This window comes from Eublepharis macularius, chromosome 9, assembly GCF_028583425.1.
Source record: "Eublepharis macularius isolate TG4126 chromosome 9, MPM_Emac_v1.0, whole genome shotgun sequence".
NCBI lineage: Eukaryota > Metazoa > Chordata > Lepidosauria > Squamata > Eublepharidae > Eublepharis > Eublepharis macularius.
Genome location: NC_072798.1, coordinates 47,816,581 through 47,842,697, shown reverse-complemented (window position 1 = coordinate 47,842,697; position 26,117 = coordinate 47,816,581). Strand labels below are relative to the sequence as shown.

Genomic DNA, 26,117 nt, shown 5'->3' with positions numbered 1-26,117 from the left:
TTGAACCTGTGGGCTCTCTTGGAATTTTGAGAATAGGTGGTGGGCACCATAACAAAACGGTTATAGTGGGAAAGGCAACTAACTAAATGGCTGCCATAGCAGCCGATCCTAATCACAAAATGTTAGGAGGTTCCAAGACTACTATCTTCCTGTGGTGGAGGCAGTTGTTTCCAAATGTGGGTTCCTTGCAGATGTAAAAGCAAATGCCTCCAGGCTCTTTGGAAGCACCTCCTACTCTAGTGAAGTGGAGGAAATCTATGCTTGGCTTTTTTGCTTTGGAAAAGAGAAGCTTTGGGGAAGAAACAAGTAGGTGCCAGGAAACACATGGGTGGGTATGATGGTGCCCATGCAACCACCTTGGGGATCACTGTCATGCTAGGGACACAGTTCTGAACCTGCGTACAGTATACTTTTAGGATCCTGGATCTCATTTTTATCAGCATCTCCTAGGCCAGAAGTTCAGCAAGGAGTATGGAAAGTCTTCCAGCTGAATGTATGGCTTGTGCCAGAGTGGACAAGATGATCCATGTCATCTACCTTGTACAAGGTGCTTGAGTAGAAGACATGCAGTCCTACTTGAAATGGGTTGGAGAGACCCTTGGGAAGGAAGTCTAGCTTGTTTTTCTAGATAAAACAAAGTAGATGTTCGGGATATCCAAATGCCTCTTGCCAGCTCCCAAAGGTGCAGCAAAGAGGTGCTCACTTTGGGGCATCAAACTTGTACAGGAAATCTCAGGCTTATGTGATTAATGAAATAGTCAAATTCTTTTCATACATATCCACAGTAAAATAATTTGTCTTATAAGTTCTAGAGTTAAATGGGGTCCAATTCCCTGCTCATTGCAGGAAATCCAAAGCTACAGCATTTGCAATAGATGGCTGGATGTCCAGCTTCTGCTTGAAGACCTCTAGAGAGGTGGTCTTTGCATTGGGATAGCAATTTCAAGGTCTGCTTAAAACTGTGGTTAAATTTTCCAGCATTCTCCTACTTGATAATTTGGTTTGAATCTCACTAGTTGGAAGCAAAGTTTTCTTTGTTCAAATGCTCATTGGAAAGAGTAGATGAAAATTATATTTTAAAATGTGCATTTATTTTGAAGGATAAATGATGTTACCATCACAGGAAATAACTGTAATACCCTGAAGGCCAGGACCAACAGTTAATGAAATGCAGTCTTTTGAACGTTTTGTAGGTCAAATTTGGTCAAGAGATGTTATTTCCTAGTAAATTTTAAGCTCTTATGTGGCATGTAGCAAGTGCAAACATTTAGGAAAGGCTATGAAATGAAGGACATGTTGAGGAAAAACATCAGTAGAGTTTATTTGTATAGCCAGACCTTTTCTCAAATAAGGTGTAGTATGATTCTCTCGTTATTCATTTTAGCAAAACTACTTAATGCCCCTGCCTCTGTGTGTTTTTGTGGGCTAGATGACTTAAAAAGTCAAATGCCTTTATATCTTGATGTCCTTGATGCTTAAGCTGCATGCGTTCTGTGTTCTCTTTCCTCATTTTATGTGCATTATGAAGAGCTTGGAAACAATACAGCAAACTCTTATTATAATTGATTCCCTGTGCCTATTCCCTCTTCTACCAGACACAAGTTTGTCTTTTCCGTTTATTAGTTTTTTTTTCTGGCAGGGCTGCTGTGTCTTCAACAGCTTTTGGACATAGGAAAATTCAACAGGTGATGCTTAAGTAGGATCCTGCTATGTAAGTTTTGCATTGTTTAACACATCATGTTAATGTTTACACTTTCTTCAGTTCTTTTTTCAGATATCTGGTTGGTTTCAGATTTCTACAATGCAAATCCTATTTTATTGTTTACTGGATGATTGTATTGATTTACTCTATGTAAACTGCCCTGACTCCTAGTGAGAAATATAACCCTGCATTCCTTTATACTCAAGGCCTTTGTACCTACATATTTTGAAAATACAGTTCTGAGTAGTTTCTTTCTTAGAAGTGAATAAGAACAGAGGAAAACATGATCAAATTCTCACAAACAGCAGATGAACTAGTAAGCCTACGTTGGGCTGTACCAACCACTTCAAATTGTAGTCAAGTGGAGGCTTACATGAATGGATGCTCCTCCCTGCAAAAAGGGAAACTAGTTGTCCGGAAGGAGGATTCTAGCCTGACATGCCATATACAGGGAATTATTTGTTGGAGAAACATTAAGTCAAGGAACCTGAAAATTAAAGATATGCAACTCAAAAAGAGATTTACTATATTATTAGTTGTTTCTGAGGACTAGGTTTGCCCAGAAGCCAGGCTTCATGGGATTTAACAAGATGACACCAGTGTGATTAGATTCAGAGGACCACAGATGCTCATGGAACAGATCTTGCAGAACCTGCATATAAATCTATCCTCGCAAACCCTTTCTTTGATAGTCTTATGCCACATAAAGTGCTTTTTATTGAATGTTGGTGCAACCATATCCCAAACTGGGTGTTTAATCATATCAGGGAGCAGCTTTGTTGACAATTATCACCTAATATACCTCCATGAAACAGCCTTTTATTACATTGTTTACAACAGACCATATGGAGAATTTGTGAAGTTTTTTAAAATACTCACCATATGTGTATTTCATGCCACAGAAGAGCTTGGAATTCCCTAAAACTTGGTCTTTACACTCACATTTTCCTATGGAAACAAAAAGCATTGGCTCCACTGTGTCACTTTTAAATATATTAATTTGCATTGACAAACTAAATTCCCAAAGTGAGTAACTTGCGTATCAGTGGTATAAATGAGAAGCAGTGATGTGCTTTTCTTCAGTATCAGTAATTACAGGTCAAGGGAAGAATACTTCTCCAGGAAAGGTTTGTATATCCTTGATGTATATAGAGTGACACTTTCTCTGTTCATCTTATTTTGCTAATGCATCTGAGCAATACTCATGCTATATTATGTATTACAAGTGGAGGACCCACAGAGAATTGTGGAGGGCATTTCATTTTCCATTTCTCACTCGTTCCCTTCCCTGAGAGCTAGAGTTGCCAGGCCCCCTCGATCTCCCAGCGCGAGATTGAGACCTGGCTCTTACCTGGAGGGGGGGGGGGTGCGCGCGCGCGCGCGTGGAGCGCACACGCTCCTGCAAGCGTGATGATGTCACTACTGGGAAGTGACGTCACCACGCAGCCTTTTGGGCGCGGATCGGGCCCGTTGTGGGCCCCTGTGGAGCACAGGAGCGTTCCTGCGCTCCGCAGGGGCCCACAACGGGCCCGATCTGTGCCCAAACGGGCCTGATCCATGCCCATTTTGGCACAGATTGGGTCCGTTTCAGTGCGGATTTAGGCCCCTGTGGAGCGCGGGAGCGTTCCTGCGCTCCGCAGGGGCCCACAATGGGCCCAATCCGTGCCAAACCGGGCCCGTTTTGGCACGGATTGGGCCCGTTGTGGGCCCCTGCGGAGCGCAGGAACGCTCCCGCGCTCCACAGGGGTCCTGATCCAGGCCAAAACAGGCCTGATCCTGGTGGTTGCTGTGCGTGGGGGCGCGCAGCACCGCAGGGGGGCACGCATGGAAGGTGCGCGCGCCCCCGCTGGCCAGGTAGGGAGGGGCGGGGGTGGCAGGGTGGGGGCGGGGGATCCCCTGCCCCCACCGGGGGTCTGGCAGCCCTACTGAGAGCCCCCATAACCTCTCGCCTATTTCTGCTTCCTTCTCCATCCCAGCCATCAACCGAGCAACCTTTTATCTGCTCCCGATCTATTTCCCTATTTACTTCATTTATATACCACCTTTCTCCATAGTGGGGATCCAAAGAAGCTTACATCATTATCCTTTCCTCCATTTTATCCTCACAACAAGGTAGGTTAGGTTGTGAGCATGTGACATAGGTTAGGCTGTGAGTGTGTGACTGGCCCAAAGTCACCTAGTCAGAATGGTGATTTGAACATGGGTCTCCCTGATCCTAGTCAGAAACTCTAACCACTACACAACACAGTCTTTTGTGGGATGGCTGCTGTTGAACAGTAGCAAGCAGTTAGCTAAGCTATTTTGGTCTAAGATTTTTGCTGAAATGTCATTAATTTTGAAAAGTAATATAGCAAAAAGCCCAGAACTGTTATTATTGGGGTTAGATATGGAAAATGTTAATGTTAAGGATAGAGTCCTGGTTTATTACATGATGGTGGCTGCAAGACTACTGTATGCTCAACACTGGAGACAGGAGGAGCCACCAGAAATTTAAGATTGGATCCAGAAATTGTTGCACATGGCAGAAATGGACAAATTAACAAGGAAATTGAAAGAACGAAATTCAAGGGACTTTGTGGAAGATTGGGGTAAATTTAAAAAATATTTAGAAAAGAAATGGGACGCGAAAGATCAGTTGTGGTCTCTTGATAACTACTGAGAGATTTAGAAATATAAGATAAAACTTTGCCTTAAACAATAGGGGGAAAGCAACTTAGACCAGAGTTAGTTATTAGGGGACAAGGGGTCAGAGTGCTGTTGGGAGTCAACAAGGGAAGAGGGGAGGGTGGTGGTGGGATAACATATATTAAGGGGTATATTTGTTGTAAAATGTTTTTGAAATATATGTGAACCCATCCAATAAAAAAATTTCCCCAAAAAAAAGAACAGTAGCAAGCAGTTGCGCTTGGGTGAGTCATGCAAGTTGTATGGTAGTAAGTTGTTTGGTGACAACTGCTGGGCCTGGCCCTAATTAGTCCTCCCTCAAAGGGAAAAACAGCTCTTGAAAAGGTCCTCTCCCCCTGCCTTTTCCTGACAGAAACCAAAACTTGAAGGTTGGCAATACTGTTGTGGTGGCCTAACAATGGCCACTGAAGGCATCTGTTTCTTAAAGCTACAGGGGCTTATTTTATCATTCTGGGGAATTTTTATTCCCTGCCATGTTTTTTATTTAGATTTCAGATTTTTCCAGAAACCTGGGGCTTTTTCAGGTTTGTAGAAAGATGGATCTTGCCTGTCCATTGCCCCAGATTTAAGTATCCATAGATGGAGAAATGTTGAGAATTAGATCCATTGATTTGGATGAGATCTTATTTTCATCAGTCTCAATTTGCTTGACCTTCTGGCCTATGATCTGATTTGCTGGATCTTCTCTGTTTGTACCCCCCACACACACACACACACTTAGTGTCACATCATATGTTTCTGATGTTGCTTACCTGTAACTATTCTTCAAGAGGTCACCTGTGCAGTCACACTGATGCATTTTGCACCTGTGCAGAAGCTGATCTCAGCAGTTTGTGTTGGGAGTCCTCGAGACTGTTGAAACTGCAGAGAAACCAGCATTGAAGGTGTTTCACCCTCAGTTGTGCAAACTGAACCATTGGAATGGTTGCATCTATGAGCCCCAAGAGCCTTTGGATGAAGAAAGCAGACTGCATGGGACATTGCTAGAAATTGTTCACCAACTGGATAATTATGTCCTGCCTGTCTCTTGGGAAATAAACTGTAGCTTTGGTTGTACTGAGGACTGATCCTATGAACTGAATTCACTGAGATGATTCAAGATGTGACTTCTGTCTGTTGACATGCAGTACCGAAGAGGCTAGGATGTGGCAGGTGCCACAGAAGCTGAGATGGCTGAGTGAAGGGCCTTCAATAACCAGTCATTAATGTATGGAAAAACTGTTGTGCCACAGAACCTCAGATAAGCACCAACTACCACCATGGAGAGGGGAGAAGCCAGAGGGCTATACTGTGTACTGAAAGTGATGTTGGCCACTGAGAATCTGAGGAAGCAACTATGTGGGAGCCTGATTGCATTATGGAAGTGTGCATCTTTTGGATCTATGGATGTCAACTGTGCCCCTCACGACAAATATTTGACCATCCTGAATTATTATGGAGTGATGAAGTCATTGACACCTCTGAGGTCTAGAATGGAGTGAAGCCTCTGCCCCTCTGGGGAATACCAGGACTTCTCTGATAACAAGGAACAGGTTCTATTGCTTGTTTGAGGAGGAAGAATTGTATATCATAACAGGACAGTGGGGGAGGGGATGGATTGGAAGGCACTGATCAGTGGTAAAGTGTCAAATTCTATGGCATAGCTAAGCCTGACTATGGCGAGCACCCACTGGTCAGGGGTGATGAGGTCCCGCACATGGAGATGTTGACTCCAGTGAGGGAGAAGGGAGGAAGGGGAAAGAAGTTTCTCTAAACCTCAAAATTCCTTCTTTGTGAATGAGTACTTTTTTGATGCAGGAGGTTGAATGAGATTCCAATCTTGATAAAGATGATCTTTGTGTTGGCTGGAAGGATATTTATTAGAACACCAGCTGGGGTATGATTTGAACAACTGCTGGACATTTTGATAATTAGTGTGCCAGCAACTGGTAGGTTATGGCTAAGTCCATTGACTTAGCTATTGTGTATAGGACTTGGAATCCTTTTTAGAGAGTTGTCTGACTTGATACTGAACATGCTCTTGCTGTCAAAGAGATGGTCTGCAAATTTTGGATTTTGTATCCAGGGCCAGAATGGAGGACCCTAACTAGACATAGTGATGGATTGATATGGCAGAAGCCAGTTGCTTCTCCCTGGTCTCAGCAACATGTTTAGTAGTGTGCATTTGTTGCTTTGTGATCCAAAGGGCCTAATCTCTGAAAGAGAGGGCCATCATACACAGAATCTCAGGTGAGTGCCCAGGGGCCAGAGAGACTGTTTGCTAGAGGAAAAGCTGGTACTGTGAGAAGCAGTCTTCAATAGTTGGCCATCTTGAAAATCATTGAGCCAGAGATGTGGAACTTCCTACCAAAGTTAACATGTTTTCTGCCCTCCCTATCAGTGGGGGAAGAATGGGATGCCTGTTGTCTTGTCCAGAGGAGCTCTGACAATGACAGAGTTGGTGGATGTGTAAAGAGGAAGGAGCATTCCTCAGTTTGCAGCCTGTAAAACTTGTCCATATTTTTGGGTTTTTTTGGAAGGTTGGTGGAGGGCTTTTCCCAAGAGTATTTGGCAATCTCAAGAAGCCTTTCCACTAATGGGAGGGCTACTGGTGGATGAGTGTCAGAGTCTAAGAAACCTGGGATCAAGTCTGGCTTGACTGGAGTGTGCTTCTTCACTTGAATTTCAAATACAGCCACTAGTCTCAGAACTGTTCCACGTAGAGTCAGCCGGCCTCTGAAGGTGACTTGTAATGGTGTTCAAAGAGATCCTCTCTGGGAGAGGAGGCAGAAGCAAGGTGTGTATGGGGGGCGGGGGCACCATCAGAATCAGAGAGCTGAAGATTTTGACTTTGAATGAGGAATGAGGATCCTTGGATTCTATGTGGGGTTCCTGCTCCAATGTGGCCTGAAGGAGTTGGGCTGGGTTGTCAGAAATCACGGCTGCTATGGCCACTGCTGTAAATGATGGGAAATGCATCTTTTGAAAGACGGAAGATGCAGTGATAGGATCCAGAGCTGGTTTAGGAGAGTTCAACTGAGGGGGATCAGATGGCCATAAGATGCAATGGTAGAGGCATTTGGGCAGAAGCCATTTGTGGCTTAGGTGCACTTGAATAATTGGCTGCATAGGCTGATGTTGCATAATGATCCCTGGAATGGGCATGGGAAGGCATCTGATGTGGTAATCTCAGAACTAATGGTATAGAGATAGGTCTTGGTATCATGATGGAGAGTGATGATGTCAGGATAGCAGCATGGAAACTCTGCCTTTGAAAGTGGTTGCTCCCACAGAAGAAGAGAGAGGCAAGACTGCTGGTTGTGCCTGGCCTGCCTTGTAAATTCTAGGCAATACCTACAGGCATCAGTGTTTTGGGTCTCGCCAAGGCATAGAAGGCAAAAATCATGGCTGTCCGTAGATTTTATCTTCCTCATGAAGCCACAGCACTTTTAAAAGAATTTTACCACCGTCAAAGTAGGGGGGAAATAGGGCCAGAGCCCTGAAGAAGAAAACACCTGAACTCTGAAAGCTGAACTTAAGACAATGAAGTAGCTCCATAAAGCAGAAAATGTCAGCAAAGAAGTTACTAGAGATGTCTACCATGCAGTGGATGAAAGGGAACTAAGCAGGAGAGGCATGCATAGTATATCTCAGTGCCAAGTGGGAGGGGTTTTCAAATCTTCTTTGTAGGTCTAGAAGTGTCCAAGATAAGTTTCTGCACAGGTGCAAAACCTGTAAGTGTGTTGCACAGATACCATGAAGAAGTAAAGAGGATACTCTGTTGCAATAAAGAGGCCATAAGACTCTTAGGATGTGGGCATATAGAACTTTAAATGATACACATTTAGTTCTGCATGTAAATAACCTTTTATTTATGGTTTGTTTTTGCAAAAAGCAGCCCAAGTAACAAGATTATCTTAGCAAGGGTTGGGATGATGGAAGGAACTGGATAGGGGGTAAGAATAGTCGGGTACAAAAGATAAAAGCAAATATGATATCAAAATGTTATTATATGGACACTATTAGTGACAGATGGACTAGTCAGAGTTGGAGACGTCTGCTTTTAAAACTGATCCTTAGATGCTTATCAGGAAGTGAGTCCCATTAAATCCAATGAGGCTTGAGTTGCAAATAATCCAGTACATAATCAATACAGTATTTACTCAAATGCAAGACAAGGGGTTCCCCCTGCCCCAGTATGCCATCAAAAATATTTACATACAAATTACAGTTATGTACAAGAATAAAAATAGTTTTGCTATTTTACTGTGGGGAGGGGGTCACCTTCCTTTTGAGTAAATATGGTAAGTTCTTAACTGTCTTCTTTTTGATATATAGAAATGTGTGCAATGCATGTTATAGTTTAACCTTTTTAAAATCTAGGTTTTTAAAAAATAGTATCTATAATCATAGCCCTTTGATTTTTCATGGCTTGTTACCTCTCAGATCCAAAAAATATATTTCTAGTTTTTCCATAAGGTTACTGTAAGATTCTCTTATTCATAGTGATGGCAAAGATACCTAAGTGCTCAGTCTTACCTGAATGTCGAAGGGCAGAATACCCTTGTGCATCCTCCCACCCCCATGCTGGTTCACTCTCATTATATGCAGAATAAAAACTGGGGATTTCATGGTACCAGCCGATATCTGTATTGCTGAAATGAAAGGAATGTGCTAAAATTCTTTTTAGAAAATCAGGTCATTTCTAATTTGTTACAGCAAATGTGTCTTCACTCAGCTTAGGAAATCAGAAGCATGGAGCTGCCACCACTTCTTAGTTGAAAATTTCTTGGTACTGGAAAGGAATTGCAAGTGAACAAAAAGTGAGAATGTAAGTATATGTAGAAGAATGATAGTCCAACTGCTTCATGTTGGATTTATGTGGATAACAGTTAATTATTAATGTATATTACCTGTATATGTGTATATTAATACACACATAACAAAAGAAGCATTGTCTAAAATTTATTATACACGTCTATATGGTGTAAGGTATTTATTGTGGAAACGCTGTGATATGTATCACTTCAGTCTATATGTGGTATGGAATGTACAAGATCTATAAAAGGATCTATTTGTATAGTTTTGTCTAGGCAGGCACAGAGTTTGGCTAGATACTGATAGCTTTTCCTTATATGGTTTGTTCTTCTTTGGCATTTCAGAGGTTGCAACTTGACCTGGCTCCCAAATAAGTCACTGAAATTTTGCCATCAAGTCTTTAGATCTTCCTTTTCTATTGTTTTTGCAGTCAGACTGACCTATTTTTGGATATTACAACAGTAACCTGCTGAACTTTTTAGCACCAAAATGCTAGGAGCTCTCTTCAGACTATGTAGACCAAATTGTCATCTTTGGACAGAGATATCCCAGGGATCATCACTGCAATGTAATTATTTTCACACAAATTCAGATTTAAGAAATACAAACAAAACTACTGCAGTCTCTGACAAATAGATTTCTAATGTTAATATTTAGCAGACTTGGAATATAATTCACATTCCCAAAAATATATTTGTGAATCATTTCACATTTGTAGGCCAGGATATATTCCCCACATTTTTAATTTGCTCACAGGTTTGGATGTTGCCCAGAGATGCCAAAAAAACTCCATAAAATACACAAGCAACTTGCACATCTCTCTCCCGTGGTCTAGGAGTGGTTCAGTCTAGACTGACGGGAAGTAGCTCCTCCTCCATAGCAGGATCGGTCGAATCAGGTGATCCCCTCTGGGAGGGCTCTTCCCTGGCGTGCCAGTTTTTACCGGCCCTGCTGCTGCAGGGAGTCGAATCTTGTGCTCAGCTGAGCACAGATTTCCCCCCCCCAAAAGAAGAAGATGATGAAGAAGAGGAGAAAGGCCAGAGTTGGATCAGCCAGGGGAAAAGGAAGGGCCTGTCCCTCCACCCCACAAACAACCCCCCCTTCCCCCCAACCAACCCAGACCCGCGGAAGCTGACGCTCCGCAAAACAACGAGGGAGCGACAAATGGCGCCTGCAGCACACGAAGCCGCCGGAGCTACAACGCAGCGGGGAACGCACCGTGGGGAGGGAAAGAGGCCGACTCCGAAATGCAGCGGTGGCAATTATGCAAGCTGCACAAAGAGGGACACCAGCTGCAGGAAGCTCTGGGATCGCCAGGGGGGTGTAATTACAGCGGCACAGAAGGCGGTCATTAGAGGAAGAGCTGCAGCCACGAGGAAGCTGCTTCTCCTAAGCACGCACGCGGCGGTGGCAGCAGGAGAGCATTTGAGCAGCTGAAGCCCGGTAAGTGATCCTTTTGGGACACTGGGAAAGGAGGGAAACCTATCTGGAATGGGAGCAAGTCTTTAGAGGGAGTGTTTGGGGTTTATGAATTCCCTCCCCCCTCTCTCCCCCCCCCCTCTCTCTCCCTCTCTCGCCCTCCCCTTTCCCTCTAGGCGGGAAATCCATTTTGGCGGGAAAGGCAACTGCGACAGGGATGGAAGGGCCTAGTACAGCCACTGGAATGACTGAAGGCCTAGATCTGTCTAGTTCCCCTGGTTCCACACACTCCTCCCCTGGTCCCAGTACACAAGGGCAGGAGAGTACTCAACTAGACCTCTTGGGACCAGAGGAAAAAGAAAACCTGCTGGCCTGGATCAGAACAGAATTAAAAAAGGGCTTTAAAGAGATCAAGGACATTATTAAGGGCCCAGAGGTGGCTGAGAAAGGAGGGACTGCCCCCAGATCAGTGAAGAGATCCAGGTCCAGGCTTTCTGAGGTTTCCCACAAGACCAAAAGAAGCAGGCTTCAGGAGAAATATTTAGATGGAAACTCAAGTCTCTCTGAGGAACCCCAGTCAGATTCGGAGATATCTGACCATCACTCTGACAGTGAGGAAGAAGAACTCTCTGATGAGCAAGAGGAAAGTGGAGGAGTCATACAAACTAGACTCTTTCCACAGGAGGTTTTCTCTAAGCTTCTACCTAAAGTTCTCAGGACATTAGAAATTGCTCAGAACACTGTAGGACAGGAGGAGCCAGACCCAGCTTTTCCTCAAGGCCTAGAGAGTGTTCTTCCCAAGACAGGAAATACTCAAGCTGCAGTACCCCTGCCAGCATATTTTCACAATATTCTGAAAGCTGAATGGGAAAACCAGGCTAAACCTAAGATATATCAATCTGTATTTAATAAACTCTATTCCTTGGCTCCAGAGGCCACAAGGAAAATCAGATTGCCAGTGGTCGATGATCCAGTCACGAGTCTAGCTACCACTTCAGTGTTGCCAATGGATGCAGAAGGAATGCCCAAGGATCCATCAGATAAGAAAATAGAACAAACGTTACGGCAAAACTTTGAGGCTTCAGCGGCATCTCTCAGGGCTTCGGCTACAGGGTCCCTGTTCGCCAGAGCTGCATTCACCTGGGCATCAAACCTGGTGGCTGCTGGTAGTGAGGTGCCTAAGGAAATTAAGAACAAGGTCAAGAAGATTGCCTTGGCTGTGGCCTTCGCAGCAGATGCAACACTGGACTCATTCCAAATGTCATCAAGGGCAATGGGTTTCAATGTGGTGGCAAGAAGAAACACCTGGTTGAGAAATTGGGACGTGGATCCACCAGCACGAAGCAAGGTGGCGGCAATCCCGTTCACTGGGACCAAACTCTTTGGAGATGCCCTAGACAGATACCTGGCTGAGGATACAGAGAAGAAAAAAGTCTTACCATCAAAAAGTCGGGATACTAAGGTGAAAGACAGACTCTCCTTTCATGACTCTAAGCGGCCTAGCAGACAGAGTACCTCCAGACCGTACAAGAGCCACTGGCAACCTAGAGCCAGGAACGAAAACAGGCCATTTACCTTCCATAAACCCGGCCCACAAAACAAAGGACTAAAGAAAACTCATCAGGCATGACTACGGTCAGCCTACAGTAACGCAGATTGGGGGTCGGCTTCAGGAATTTGCCAACCAGTGGCAGAAAACAATCACAGACAAGTGGGTTTTGGAAACTGTATCCAGGGGCTATTCACTGGAGTTCCAAGACAGACCCCCAACTCGCGTAATCCACATACAGAAAAATGCCATGGAGGCTAAACACCTTCAGATAACGAAAGCTATTCAACACCCGTTGACAATAAGAGCCATAGAACCAGTTTTGACACCTTACTGGAACAGGGGAGTTTACTCAGTGTTCTTCATTGTACCGAAAAAGAACGGGGATACCAGAGCAATTCTGGACCTACGCTGGTTGAACCAGTTCATCACATCGCGCAAATTCAAAATGGAAACCTTGAGGTCGATCTTGGGGATGATCCAAGAGGGAGATTTCCTAGCCTCCATAGATCTCTCAGAGGCATATCTTCATATACCCATCAGAGAGACGCACAGGAGGTATCTACGCTTCGCGTACAATGGAGAACACTACCAATACAAGGCTCTACCCTTCAGGCTCAAGTCCTCTCCCAGGGTGTTCACAAAGGTTCTGGTGACACTCATAGCGTTTCTCAGACTACAGGGAATCACACTGTTTCCTTACCTGGACTATGTTCTCATAAAGACACCCTCTCTGGAGGAGGGGGAGAATGCAGTTCAGATGACAATGAAATGTCTGGAGGCCCACGGTTTCGTGATCAACTGGGAAAAGAGCAGCCTCACACCATCACGACGGATTACTCATTTGGGAGTAATGATAGATACAGTCAGAGACAGGGCTTTCATTTCGGAAGAGAGACAGCACAAGATAATATCACTGATAAGATCTATCCAGAGAGAGAAAGCAGTGGAAGTGATGCAGCTGGCCAAGCTTCAGGGAATGATGGTATCGTGCTAGGATGCCTTGACTTGGTCAAGATTCCACGTAAGACCATTACAGAGACTGTTGAGGCTGTTCCAGAGGATAATAGCTTGCAGGGGACACAAGTGCATACGCTTACCGGAGCCGGTGAGACAGGAACGGAATGGTGGATAGTACCGGACAGGTTCAAGGAAGGAATTCCCCTCAGAGAACCAGCAAGAGTTGTTATGACAACAGATGCAAGTCAAACAGGATGGGGGGTTCATGCAAGAGGCAAGATGACCCAAGGGTTATGGACTGTAGAGGAAAGAAGAAACAGCATAAATTGGCTGGAACTCCGGGCCGTCAAGAACGGGTTATGGGACCTCTGAGAGATGCTCATTGGTCAACATGTGTTGATACAAACAGACAACATGATGGCAAAGGCCTACGTGAACAGGCAAGGAGGAACCAGATACGAGAACCTGAACATGGAAGCCACAGAGATGTTGACGTGGGTGGAACAGAACCTAAGATCCATAAAAGCAATACATGTTGCGGGCATTCAGAATACGGTAGCGGACTGGTTAAGCAGAAACAAGGTAGATCAGGCGGAATGGACCCTGAACCAGGAGGTATTTCAACAGGTCTGTCTAAGGTATGGAGAACCAGTAGTGGATCTGTTCGCTTCAGCACGGAATGCACAGCTACCAAGATTCTTTGCCAGATGGAAGGAACATGGGGCGTTAGGAATAGACGCACTGCAAGGAAATTGGCCTCAAGGACTTCTGTACGCATTTCCTCCGGTGAGGATATTGGACAGACTACTGCAGAAAATAATCCAACAGCAAGCAGAGGTAGTGGTGATTGTTCCCTTTTGGCCTCGGAGATCGTGGTTTCAGGAACTCAAGAGACTGTCAACAGAGGAACCATGGAGCCTTCCAAATCAGGGCGGACCTTCTGTCTCAGGGGGAGGTACTCCATCCAAATCCAGCATCGTTAAAATTAACAGCTTGGAGGTTGAGCGTGAACAGTTGTCGTTTCTAGGATACACGGACACTGTAATTGATACTATGTTGGCATCAAGAAGGGGTTATATGAATAGCAGCTACAATAGAACATGGCAGACTTTTCAAACCTGATGTAGAAAGAGGAACAGTAACCCTCTGTGTCAGTAAAGGAGATACTAATTTTTCTCCAGGATGGTCTGGATAAGGGACTGAGTACCAGCACACTGAAGAGACAAACAGCAGCCATATCAGCAATAAGGGGGTCAAAGGAGGGAATCTCCCTGACTAGGCATCCCCACATAAAGCGTTTTCTGAGGGGAACCATGCTGATTAACCCTCCACAGGTTCACAGATTTCCAACATGGAACCTGAATGTAGTACTTACAGCACTTACCAGGGTGCCTTTTGAACCCATGGCTACGTGTACTCTTAAAGATCTGACACTTAAAACCATATTCTTAGTGGGAATCACTTCGGCTAGAAGGGTTTCAGAGATTAGAGCTTTATCAGTAAATTCTGAGTTGTGTATTTTTCACAATGACAGGGTAGTCCTTAGACCAGATCCTACGTTCATTCCAAAGGTGAATTCAGTTTTCCATAGAGGGGAGGACATTATTCTTCCCTCCTTCTGTAGCAATCCCCAACATGAGAAAGAAAAGGTTTGGCACAAATTAGATGTCAGATGAGCCTTAAGCTTCTATATAGATGGAACTAAGTCTTTTCGTAAGGTAGAAAACATGTTTGTTTTCTTTTGGAAGAGTTCTTTGGGGGAGAAGGTTTCCACCACAACGTTGAGTAGATGGGTTAAGGAATGTATTTCTTTGGTGTATAGGTCCAGACAATTAACGCCGCCAGAGGGGATAACAGCTCATTCATTGAGAGGGGTGGCCACGTCAGCAGTCTATAGGGCCTTTCCGTCGCTAGATCAGATATGTAGGGCAGCTACTTGGAAGTCGGTGCATTCTTTCACTAAACATTATAAGGTAGTCAAGCTTGCATCGACAGAAGCAGCATTCGGGAGGAGGGTGCTACAGCACGTTATGTGAACAGAATTAACCCACCCAGGGGAACACTGCTAGACTATATCCCATCAGTCTAGACTGAACCACTCCTAGACCACAGGAGAATGGAAGATTTGTATTCACTTACCGTGAAGCTTCCTTTCTCTGTGGTCTGGGAGTGGTTCAGTCATACCCACCCTAAGTTTGAGGAATTGTTTGTTTAATGGTTATGAGAACAACTACTCAGTGGCAGAAGAGTACAGAGGGCTTGGAAAAGAACTGGCGCGCCAGGGAAGAGCCCTCCCAGAGGGGATCGTCTGATTCGACCGACCCTGCTATGGAGGAGGAGCTACTTCCCATCAGTCTAGACTGAACCACTCCCAGACCACAGAGAAAGGAAGCTTCACGGTAAGTGAATACAAATCTTCCATTCCCCCATGTTTTTGATAAAATTAGAAGTGGCAGCTCTTGCATTTCCACTGCAGAATGAAGTGTGAATTTTTAGATCTAACTAATGCATCTCGATTAGGAGATCAGTACTTCAGAGTATACACAAAAGCATAGAAAGACAATGCAAGTAACTTGAGCATCTCAACGTTTAGTGATTCTGTATCAAGATTGGTATAACAATTGATACCATCCAGCTGGTTTTTTAGTCATTGTAGAATAGTGTTTATTTTTCATTTTTAATGCATAATTTCCTAGTTAAGTAAATCTGGAAGTTATTCCTTTTGCTCACATCCCTACAATTACGCAAGGGCTAGATATGCATTATCTTTATCTCTATCTTTATCCTTTTTATCACACTATTATAGACCCATCTTCATTGAAGATGAATTTTCTCTCCTCCTCATGGTAGCCGCTTACAGGGAAAATCATTTGTCCACTCACCTATTGATACAGTCACCGTTCAGTGGGTCACAACTTCCAGCACAATCACATGGTCGGCAGCCATAATAGCCAAAGCCCCAGTACCCAACCATGCACCTATCACATTGAGGACCAGCCACACCCGGTTTACAGGGACAGTCACCATTGCTGGGATCACAAAATGGAAACATTGCTGATCCAACAGGGTGGCAGGAGCACACTGCAATATTAAAGCAGACATATGAGATAGCCTCTGGAGAGAAGAAAAGTACAGACACAAGATTCTGATAGCAATATAGAGATTTGTCTTCACCCAACCCTACTGTTGCAGGTTAGATTGGCACTTAAGTACTAAAGGATTTTCTCAGGTTTACGATGGTAGATGGCTTGGATGATAATCAAGATCTGGGTTAATGTTTCTCAAAATCATATAGTCCATACATGCAACAAAATCATATTTTCCAGTACTTTCTGATATAACATTCCCCCAATACAAAAGGCATTCTTAAGCTAAGATTTTTTCCCCCATGATGAATGCAGCAAAACTGGGCCACCCGCAGTCAAGACAGGGGTCTCTGCTTAATCAGGAGATTCCCTACGTATGCAGAAAAATTGCAAGTTTGCCAAAGGGGGTGGGTGGGAATCCCTAAAGCGGTCTGAAGACTCAAAATATTCAGAAGGGACAGAATGTTGACAACTGATGGAAGTTAGTTAAAGGGAGAAGGGGAAAGGGGGGAAGATAGCTTGCAGAATCCTGGGTAAGGAGATTTTGAGGGGGAGAAGGAGTTCCAAAATGTCCTGTCTATGATTCCATACTGGCCCTAGTTTGTCCTTAAAATTACAACAACTATTCTGGAAGTGTCTCTAGGAGTATTAACATAATTATAGACTTGAGTGAAGGAAAATACCGGCTGTTATTTAGGCTGCAGTCCTAAAGGTTGTTTCCTGGAAGTAAGCCCCATTGAATGAGACTTGCTTTTGAATAGACCTGTTTAGGATTGCTCTCTCTATCCAGTGCCTCATTAGGATGAAGGGATCAGCAGAACACCTCAAATTCAATGCAACTGGGATGGCAGATTGTAATAAATGGTTATGAATCCTCAGCAAACTGTAGTTACACATGAGTATCTGAATTTACATGCTATAATAAAATTCATTTGATCTGGTTGCTACAACTGTCAATTCAGTTTTTGAGCACAGGATTCAAACATGCATTCATGAAATATACATGTTTTAATAAATTGAACCAGTTAAGGAACCTGTTTTATTACACCCAATTACATTGTAGCAAAGTCTTTAAAACCCACAGGAGGGGGGAAAGAATCTATGTAACCTTCAAGTTGATTGCCATAGATTCTATGTTAAGTAGCAGAATGCCCTGTTTTATCTAGTGCACACCCACTCCTGAGCAAATATTACACATTGTTAACTTGAGAGCGTGCTTAATGTCGCCTAAAGACTGTGTCTCTTAACAGCTCCTTCATTTGCTTTGACCTTGGAGCTTTTTCTCTCTCTTCATTTTCATTGCTCTTCAATAGTTGAGTAATAGTGTTGACTTGAGCTGGTAATTGTGACAGAAATCCACTGTTTGCCATATATGAATGAGAGGTTATCAGACATGTCTTATCAACATAAATGAAGCATGTTTTTTTCTGTTGAGATTGTAATCTCTGCTTGATCTCTTCAAAGCACAAGCTTTATGTTCAGCTGGAGCTATCCACAACTGGTGAAAAGCTGAACTATTTCTTGCAGGAGAAATGTCTATCTCCTCTACTGGCACAACTGTATGTCACTTTCTGATTCAGTTATTGTGGAATTTTCACAGTAGCTGTATATAAAACTGGGACATTTGCCCAATAATGACATTTATTATGACAGCTTTTCCTTTGTATCAATGTATCTTGCAGCAAAGATAATTGCTCAGAAAGAGGAAGTCAGAAGCTTTGTGCATGATTCTCTATTGTATGGAATGCATTTATAATCTATATAGAGTTTTCTGCAAATAATTTGATTTACCACATTTATTCTCACAAAACCCCTGTGTGGCACACTTTTATTTCCTGTAGTTTTGGGGGCAGGGACTGAGAGTTCACCAGGACATTAAATGCATGCACATGGAGTCACAACATTCTCAGGAGAATGTAAAGTGGGTAACTGAACTGCAGATAGTTTCCATTATCCTACTTTTCCTAGCTGCCACAATCCAAAGAACTACTAACTGCAGCACACACAATGTGTTCCTCCACTAGTGCCTGCCTGGGCACAGGATGAGCCATGGTTTTATTTTAAAAAGTTTTCTGAACTAGCCCTGGCTGCTTCCACATGAATTTTTTGGTTTGCCATGGCAACCTTAGAGCAGTATTGTTTTCAGAAGCAGCCACATGATGCTATCCTCTATTTGTCCTGCTTCTGTGTTTTCACATGCAATCTTCCCAACCCTAGTTTGGCATGTTCATTTTTGAAAGATTGCAATCACATAACTTTTGCTGTATGAATAGGAAATAATGCATTTTTGGCACCATTTTCCTTATCTCAATACCCATGGCCATCATTCTCACTCAATGAAAAACCAGTAATTGGTAGATCACTACAGCTTTATAATGTTACAATGATCTATTGCAACAGTCTAATAATTTCAGCTTTCATTTTTTTTAAAAGTAAGTCTCCACTTAGTTGTAGAATTATGAGGGCAAATATAGTGGCTGCAAATTTGCCCTTATATCTCTGTAACAAATAGGGACAGAGAATTACTCTTTTATAAGATGAAACCTGGGATCTCGGGCATAGTTAGAATAATGGTTGTTGTGGATTTTCCAGGCTGTATAGCCGTGGTCTTGGCATTGTAGTTCCTGACGTGGTCTTGGCATTGTAGTTCCTGACCACGGCTATACAGCCCGGAAAATCCACAACAACCATCGTTCTCTGGCCGTGAAAGCCTTCGACAATATATTGTTAGAATAGATAGCTAAATGACTATAGCATTATAACAATTTCTGATTTGTTTAAAACCACTCCATGACAGGGTGGAAATGGGCTGAGGCAAGGAAAGTGCAGGAGAAACTTCACCATAGATGTTCTTTTGCCATTGTGAATGTCACTGCATCCATAGCGGCAACGAGAGCTACAATGAGGATTGTCCCCATATTGAAATGAATAGTTCAATCTTTTGGGATACCAGTGAACCCTTCTATCCTATTTATCTCAGTCATTTCTTCTCACTATGCCATGAATATCAGAAACTGGCAGAGAGATGCATAAGGATTCTGTGCCTTTTACAAGGAAGTAGAAGAGGGGATTTCAATAGGGGCAGCTTTTTTCTTTCCTCCATGACCACCTGTACCTACTAAAAACTCTATTTTCTACAAATTTTTCAAAGATGCAGGAACTTTATCTTGCTTGCATATAATTGTCCTTTATACGAAATATTGAAAGCACAATCACAAATGATTCCTATGAGAAGGAAAAATGGAAGGAGCTTAAAGAAGCCATGGTGGCTTCATAAACAGCTTTCTAATGAATTGAGAAATAAAAAAGACTCATTTAGGAAATGGAAGGAGGGCCTTATAAAGATGAATATAAACAAATAACCAATGCTTGTAGGGAGAGTGTTAGAACAGCTAAAGCTCAGTATGAGCTTAGGCTAGCAAGAGATGCTAAAAACATCCAAAAAAGGGTTCTTTGCTTAGGTTCAAAGTAAGAAAAAGAGCAAGGACATGGTAGGCCCATTGTAGAGACAGGGAAGTGAAATTGTAACAGGTGATGAAGAGAGGGCAGAACTGCTCAATTCCTACTTTTCCTCAGTCTTCTCCTATGAAGGAAATGGTGCTCAACATGGCAACAACAAAACACATGATGGAGGAAGGGAGTTACAGCCTAGGATCAGCATAGAGATAGTATATAAGCACCTAGTTTCTTTACATGGAACTAAGTCCTCAGGGCCAGATGAATTGCACCCAAGAGTACTAAAAGAACTCACAGATGTAATTGCTGAGCCTCTGCCCATTGTTTTTGAGAATTCTTGGAGATCAGGAGAGGTGCCAGAAGATTGGAGGCGGGCAAATGTTATCCCCATCTTCAAGAAGGGGAAAAAGGAGGATCCAGGTAACTACCGACCTGTCACTTGACATCTATACCTGGAAAAATCTTAGAACAAATAATCAAACAGTCAGTCCTTGATCATTTAGAAAGGATGGCTATGATTACTAAGAGCCGGCATGGGTTTCTCAAGAACAAGTCATGTCAGATTAACTTCATATCTTTTTTTGAGGAAGTTACTACATTACTGGATCAGGGGAATGCTGTAGGCATAGTTTATCTCAATTTCAGTAAGGCTTCTGATAAGGTTCCACATAATATCCTTGTTGACAAGTTGATAAAATGTTATTTGGATCCTATTGCTATTAGGTGGATCTGTAACTGGTTGACGGATTGCATCTAAAGAGTGCTAGTTAATGGTTCCTCATCCTCTTGGAGAAGAGTGACAAGTGGAGTTCCTCAGGGAACGGTATTGGGATCTGTTCTGTTCAACATTTTTATAAATGATTTGGATGAAGGAATAGAGGGAATGCTTATTAAATTTGCAGATGATACTAAATTGGGAGAGGTAGCAAATATGGTCAAAGACAGAATATGGATACAGGATGATCTTGACAGGCTGGAAAACTGGGCTGAAACATGTAAAATGAATTTCAATAGAGATTAATGCAAAATTCTGCATTTAGGAAGGAAAAATCAAATGCATAATTATAGGATGGGGGAGTCTTGTCTTGGAAGTAGTATGTGCGAAAAGGATCTAGGGGTCTTAGTAGACCATACACTGAACATGAGTCAGCAGTGTGATGTGGTAGCTAAACAAGCAAATGTGGTTTTGGGCTATATCAACAGAAGCGTAGTGTCCAGATCACGAGAAGTGATGGTATCACTCTGCTCTGCTCTGGTTAGACCTCACCTGGAGTATTGTGTTCAGTTTTGGGCACCAAAATTTAAGAAGTATATAGACAAGCTGGAACATGTTCAGAGGAGAGCAATGAAGATGGTGAGGGGTCTGGAGACCAAGTCCTATGAGGAAAGGTTGAAGGAGCTCCAAATGTTTAGCCTGGAGAGGAGACGACTGAGAGGTGATATGATAACTTGAAGGGCTGTCATATAGAGCATGGTGCAGAGTTGTTTTCCACTGCCCCAGAAGGTTGGACTAGAACTAATGGCTTGAAATTAAATCAAAAGAGCTTTCAGCTAAACATTTGGAAGAACTTCCTGACAGTTAGAGCGGTCCCTCAGTGGAACACGCTTCCTTGGGACCTGATGGGCACTCCTTCTTAGGAGGTTTTTAAGCAGAGGCTAGATGGCCATCTGACAGCAATGCTAATTCTGTGAACCTGGGCAGAGCATGAGGGGGAGGGCAGAATGGGTTCCATCAGTGCTTAGTTCTTGCGGCCTTCTTACATGTCCAGGGTAATGCCGATTGCCACCTTGGGGTCAAGTAACAATTTTCCACAGGCCAGTTTGGCTAGGGATCCTGGAGGTGATTTGCCATCTTCTGGGCATGGAGCAGGGGTCACTGGGGCAGTTGCGGGGGTAGTTGTGAATTTCCTGCATTGTGCAGGGGGTTGGACTAGATGACCTTAGAGGTACCAACCCTATGATTCTGTGATGATTCTACACATGTAAGAGATGTTCTCACAAAGTTATGACATCAGTGGATAACCTTTTCAGTCTTCTCCTGATTTTATAAAGTTCACCGCTCAGCTGAGAGGCAAATACTATATAGGGCAGAGGCAGATCTCCTGGTGTGCCCAAGCCTGTGCAGCTAATTCATATTAAGTTGATGAATGTTGAATACCACTTTGTGGGCCATGTGTGATGGAAAGGTGGGATACAAATCATTTTAAGTTTAAGTAAAAGGAAACTTTAGAGGAAGAAGCAACAGGGCAACAATTTGGTGAAGAAGGAAAACAAGATGGAGGAGCCCCTGGCTCTTTGAAGCTGGGTCAGAGACAATAATAGGCATGTAAAGCTATGGTAGATTTGAGTGGAAATGTTGGTATGCATGTTTTTGACTGAACTGAAGCTTTTCAGAAGGTCGTGGGCGGCTGAAATGCAAATGCATTTCCATGTAATGGCTGTCTCTTTTTTAAAAATCTCATGAACTGGGGATAAGAAAGAACAGAAAACTCTCTTGCCTGCTTCCTCAAATATCTGGACCTGTTCTCTGTTGACTCCAGATCTTGTGCAGGATGAACCATTGACCTAATCCCATAGGACTGTCTGCACTAAAGTTTGCTGGTCTTTGACATGTAATAAAATGTTTGACATATCTTTATGAAGTATCTTAACTTCAGATTAGATTATTTTAATATGCAGAACAAGTACAGATGCTGAGCAGGTACACGAAATATATTGTTCTACTAAATAAATTCATGATTGGGAGAACGTTTTGAAGACACATGTTTTCTGGAGTTTATTCTAAAATGCACACAATTATGAATCATTACTAGCTGCACATTTCTAAACATAGAAAACTGATATTGTTGACTGGCTATTTAAAAATGTAAGTCATTGTTGAGAGGTGAAAGACTAGTATTTATTTGAAATATGTGACAAGCTTTGTTTTCTAAGAGAAACTTTAAAAGTCTGAGGTTATGCTTTTTTTTTTTATAAAGAAGTGAATGTGGAACAATTATGTGGCTACCCCCATGTTTATAGCCGTCATTATGTCAGTAAAAAAAAATCCATTAATCATTCCATCTTCAGATGTCTGCTTCTTGCCAAGATTGTTAAACTTTTCAATCTGGTTCTCAGCAGTCCCTTAGGAACTGGTGACTGTGATTATATTTACAGACAGCTAATTCTGCAAAATAAAATTAAACCTGGTTTATCATTTTTATAGGTTTGAATTTTCTTTCTTAAATTCCTGGGCTGCAGTCCAGAAGGGTGAATAATCTGTGCAGAAGTGATAGCATACCCATAGCATGAACACAGATTGTTCAGTTTGTTTCTTTTCGGCAGTCCCCCCTCCACTTGCAATCTGCTTTTTAAAATCCCACACATTTGTGTTAGGGTTTTGTGTGGGGTTGTGGTGGTGGTAGAATTGTGGTATAAACTAAATGGAGTAAAGATCCAGGTGTGCATGGATATGGAGTGCATGCACCATGCAGACTTTCTGTGTGTGTGTGTGTGTGTGTGTGTGTGTGTGTGTAAAGATTGTGTAAATTTTCCTATTGCAGTTCCTTTTCATTGCTAATATCTTTTTGTGAATTTTCGGGTGTAAATTTGATGAGGGTCACAAGGAGACTGTCTAATGAAATATTGGTATATTTTAAAATTTATAAATATTATGGTGACAGTATTCTTTACTATTGGTATGCAAATTAGTAATAGAACAATATGATCTTGAGGTATGTACCCCACATTCAGAAATGGATACTGACTTACATTTGCAGGCTTCTGGGGCAAAAAAAGGTGTTCTGAGGTCTCGATAGTAGCCTGGTTTACAATGCTGACAATGCTGGCCTTCTGTATTGTGTTGACAATTATCACAGACTCCACCGCTTTGGTTCCCTGATGCCAGCCACGTGTCCATGTCAAAGTGGCAAGTGTCAGAATGTCCATTGCACTTACAGGCTGAAACACAGCCAAAACAAAAAGGAAAGACAAATTTAAAAGATGTTGCTATTTTTTTAAAAAAAAAATGTGTTGAAAACAATTACACTTGGTGATAGCCGAGTATATGTATCTGTTTCTAAATTTAGCAGACTCTGATATCAAAACAGTGTGTATTAACATTTTTATAGAGTAAAAAACTTATAACCATATATTCTGATAGTCCAAAGACTCCAATTACAGTACATTTCAACGAAGTTAAATCATATCAAACCAAATGGATTTATTTTAATAGCATTTGTGTAGCAGTGTAATTGAGACTGTTTCTGTCTTTTCTTGAAATTTAAACTAAAGTTCCCTATGTCACTGTACTGCAAAAAGGTATTTAAGTGCTGTGTGAAAAATGTCTGAAATAGAGGATTCTGGATTCCACAAGAAGGCCAAGTAAATAGCACATTCTTGGTAAAGTTTCTGTGTAAACATAACTATTCAAATGAGATACAGGTGATGATGATAACGTTGGTTTTGACTTGCTAATGTATCTTACACAGTTACATGACACTGGAATTTTTAAAATGTAACAAGAAAGCATGCAGAAAAAAATTGTGTTCATTCTGATAGTCTAGAAGTACTTCCATGAAGTTACTTACATCTGCATTCATTTGGGGCTCCTGTTTTGCCATTTGCAGCTTGCCAGGGTTGATCATTGTAGAGTGAAGCACAATGCTGACAATGAGTTCCTGCAGTATTGTGTTTACACACACACCTTCCGTGGACCTAACAAAGGGAAGGAAAGTATGACTACCGTTGCTGCCACATGCTAAAAGAACGCCTTCACTAACTTTCCAGATGCCATGTGCTCATCTGTGCAAAGGGATTCATTGCCTCCTTTGAGTCTCTGTACTGTAACCACAGCTTAGAAAGCCTCAGTATCTGTGTAGTCAGAACTATGTGCTGTCCCTTTAACAATTGGTACTCATGGGAATTGTAGTCCCCCCTCCAATATAGAAGTTTATTGTAGGCTTCCTGTGAAGGTGTTAAAAGTTTATGGTCCTCTTCCTCCCTTTGTTCGGATCTTACCTCCTCAAGCAAGGATGCAACAGCTATTATGAATTCACCGCTAGTCTACGAATAAATCTGAACCAATAAAGATGTATCTTGCTTCTGATTGAACCATGTGTCATTCACTGGCTCTAACTGTAAGTAAGGATTCCTTTAAATCTGGGTTGAAAGAGGCAGCGCATCTCTCTATTAACTTAAGAGTCAGTGTAGTATACTGGTTAAGAGTATTAGACTAGAATTTAGGAGACTCCGGTTCAAATCCCTGTTCTGCCAGGAAAGCTTGTTGATTCATCTGAGTCAGTCACATACATTTTGGCTAAACTATTTCACAGGTTTGTTCTGAGGTTAACACGGAGGAGAGGAGAACAATATAAACTATTTTTCTATTCATCCATTTATTTATTTTAAAAGATTTTTATCTCATCTTTCTGCCCTCATAGGGCGACCTAGGTGGTAACAAATTAAAACATGCAAATTAAAATATCACCTTAAAAACCATTAAAACCAATACACAAATGCATCATTAAAGCAATTTAAAACTAAAGTTTAAAATAAATACAAAAATAAAAATAATAGAAAAATCATTGTTAAAGCACTGGGGAGGGAGGAGGAATAACTGAAGGAATGCCAAGCAAAACAAAAGTCTTCACCCACTGGTGGTGGAAACAGAAAGGTACAAGCAAATCTCCCTGGAGAGAGCATTCCATTTTGGTGCCAATACTAAGAAACCCTTCTCTAGGGTTGTCATCTGCCTAATCTCAGAAGATGAGGGCATTCAAAGCACGATCTCCAAAGATGACTGCAGTGGTTGGGTAGGTTCATAAGAGAGTCCTTCAGGTATGTTGGTCCAGCCCATATAGGGCTTTAAATGTCAGCACTAGCACCTTGAATTGTGCCTGGAAACAAATTGGAAGCCAGTGTAGATGGGCCAAGACTGGAATGATATGGTCCTTATCAATGTTCCCTCTAAGCTGTACAGTGCTGTGAGCGAAAAATCTACTTCATGAGCTGAAACAATAACATGCATTGAAGTTGTGAGCGCCCCCCCTTTTTTTAATGTATTTCATTCAACAAACATAAGAACAAATTTGTATTGTTTCTCGCATAGAGCAGGCTACATCTTAAGTTTATATGAAGGCTATTCCCTTTATAAAAAAAAAAACAGGAAGAACGCAAAGACTGGGGAATGCCCCACAAGCGTGCACTGATGAGATAAGGGGAGCCTTAGAAAAACTGACAGCTTTTCTCACCCCATGGTGTGGTTTTTCTATGAAAATGACAGTTAACTAACTCATATTACTATTTGAAAAGAGAACTAGAGGACAATGCCCTTTAATAGAGGCTTAATGTATGTAAATAGCATGGAGGGAAATAACATCACCTGGTGCGTACTGCAGATCAAACTGAAACTAAAGAGACCAGTTTAAAAGTTGCTAACCATATTTCCTGGATATTACTGATCCCATCAAGATTACTGGGGAGA

The 26,117-nt window shown here is 42.3% G+C and overlaps 1 protein-coding gene across 9 annotated transcripts in view; it reads right to left on the bottom strand.

The window, feature by feature from the left end:
- The window catches only part of NTN4 (netrin 4), a 71,667-nt gene that overhangs the window by 7,671 nt on the left and 37,879 nt on the right, over positions 1 to 26,117 (bottom strand). For 8 of the 9 annotated variants that reach the window (XM_054988621.1, XM_054988619.1, XM_054988620.1 and 5 more), the window contains exons 4-8: positions 24,223 to 24,349; positions 23,405 to 23,593; positions 15,995 to 16,193; positions 8,906 to 9,021; positions 2,582 to 2,650 (exon numbers count right to left, since the gene is read on the bottom strand). In XM_054988621.1, the coding sequence (XP_054844596.1) occupies positions 2,582 to 2,650; positions 8,906 to 9,021; positions 15,995 to 16,193; positions 23,405 to 23,593; positions 24,223 to 24,349 (700 nt within the window). Of the gene's footprint in view, positions 1 to 2,581; positions 2,651 to 5,086; positions 5,249 to 8,905; positions 9,022 to 15,994; positions 16,194 to 23,404; positions 23,594 to 24,222; positions 24,350 to 26,117 lie in introns of those variants that run through there. The other variant, XM_054988617.1, reaches the window with a different exon arrangement.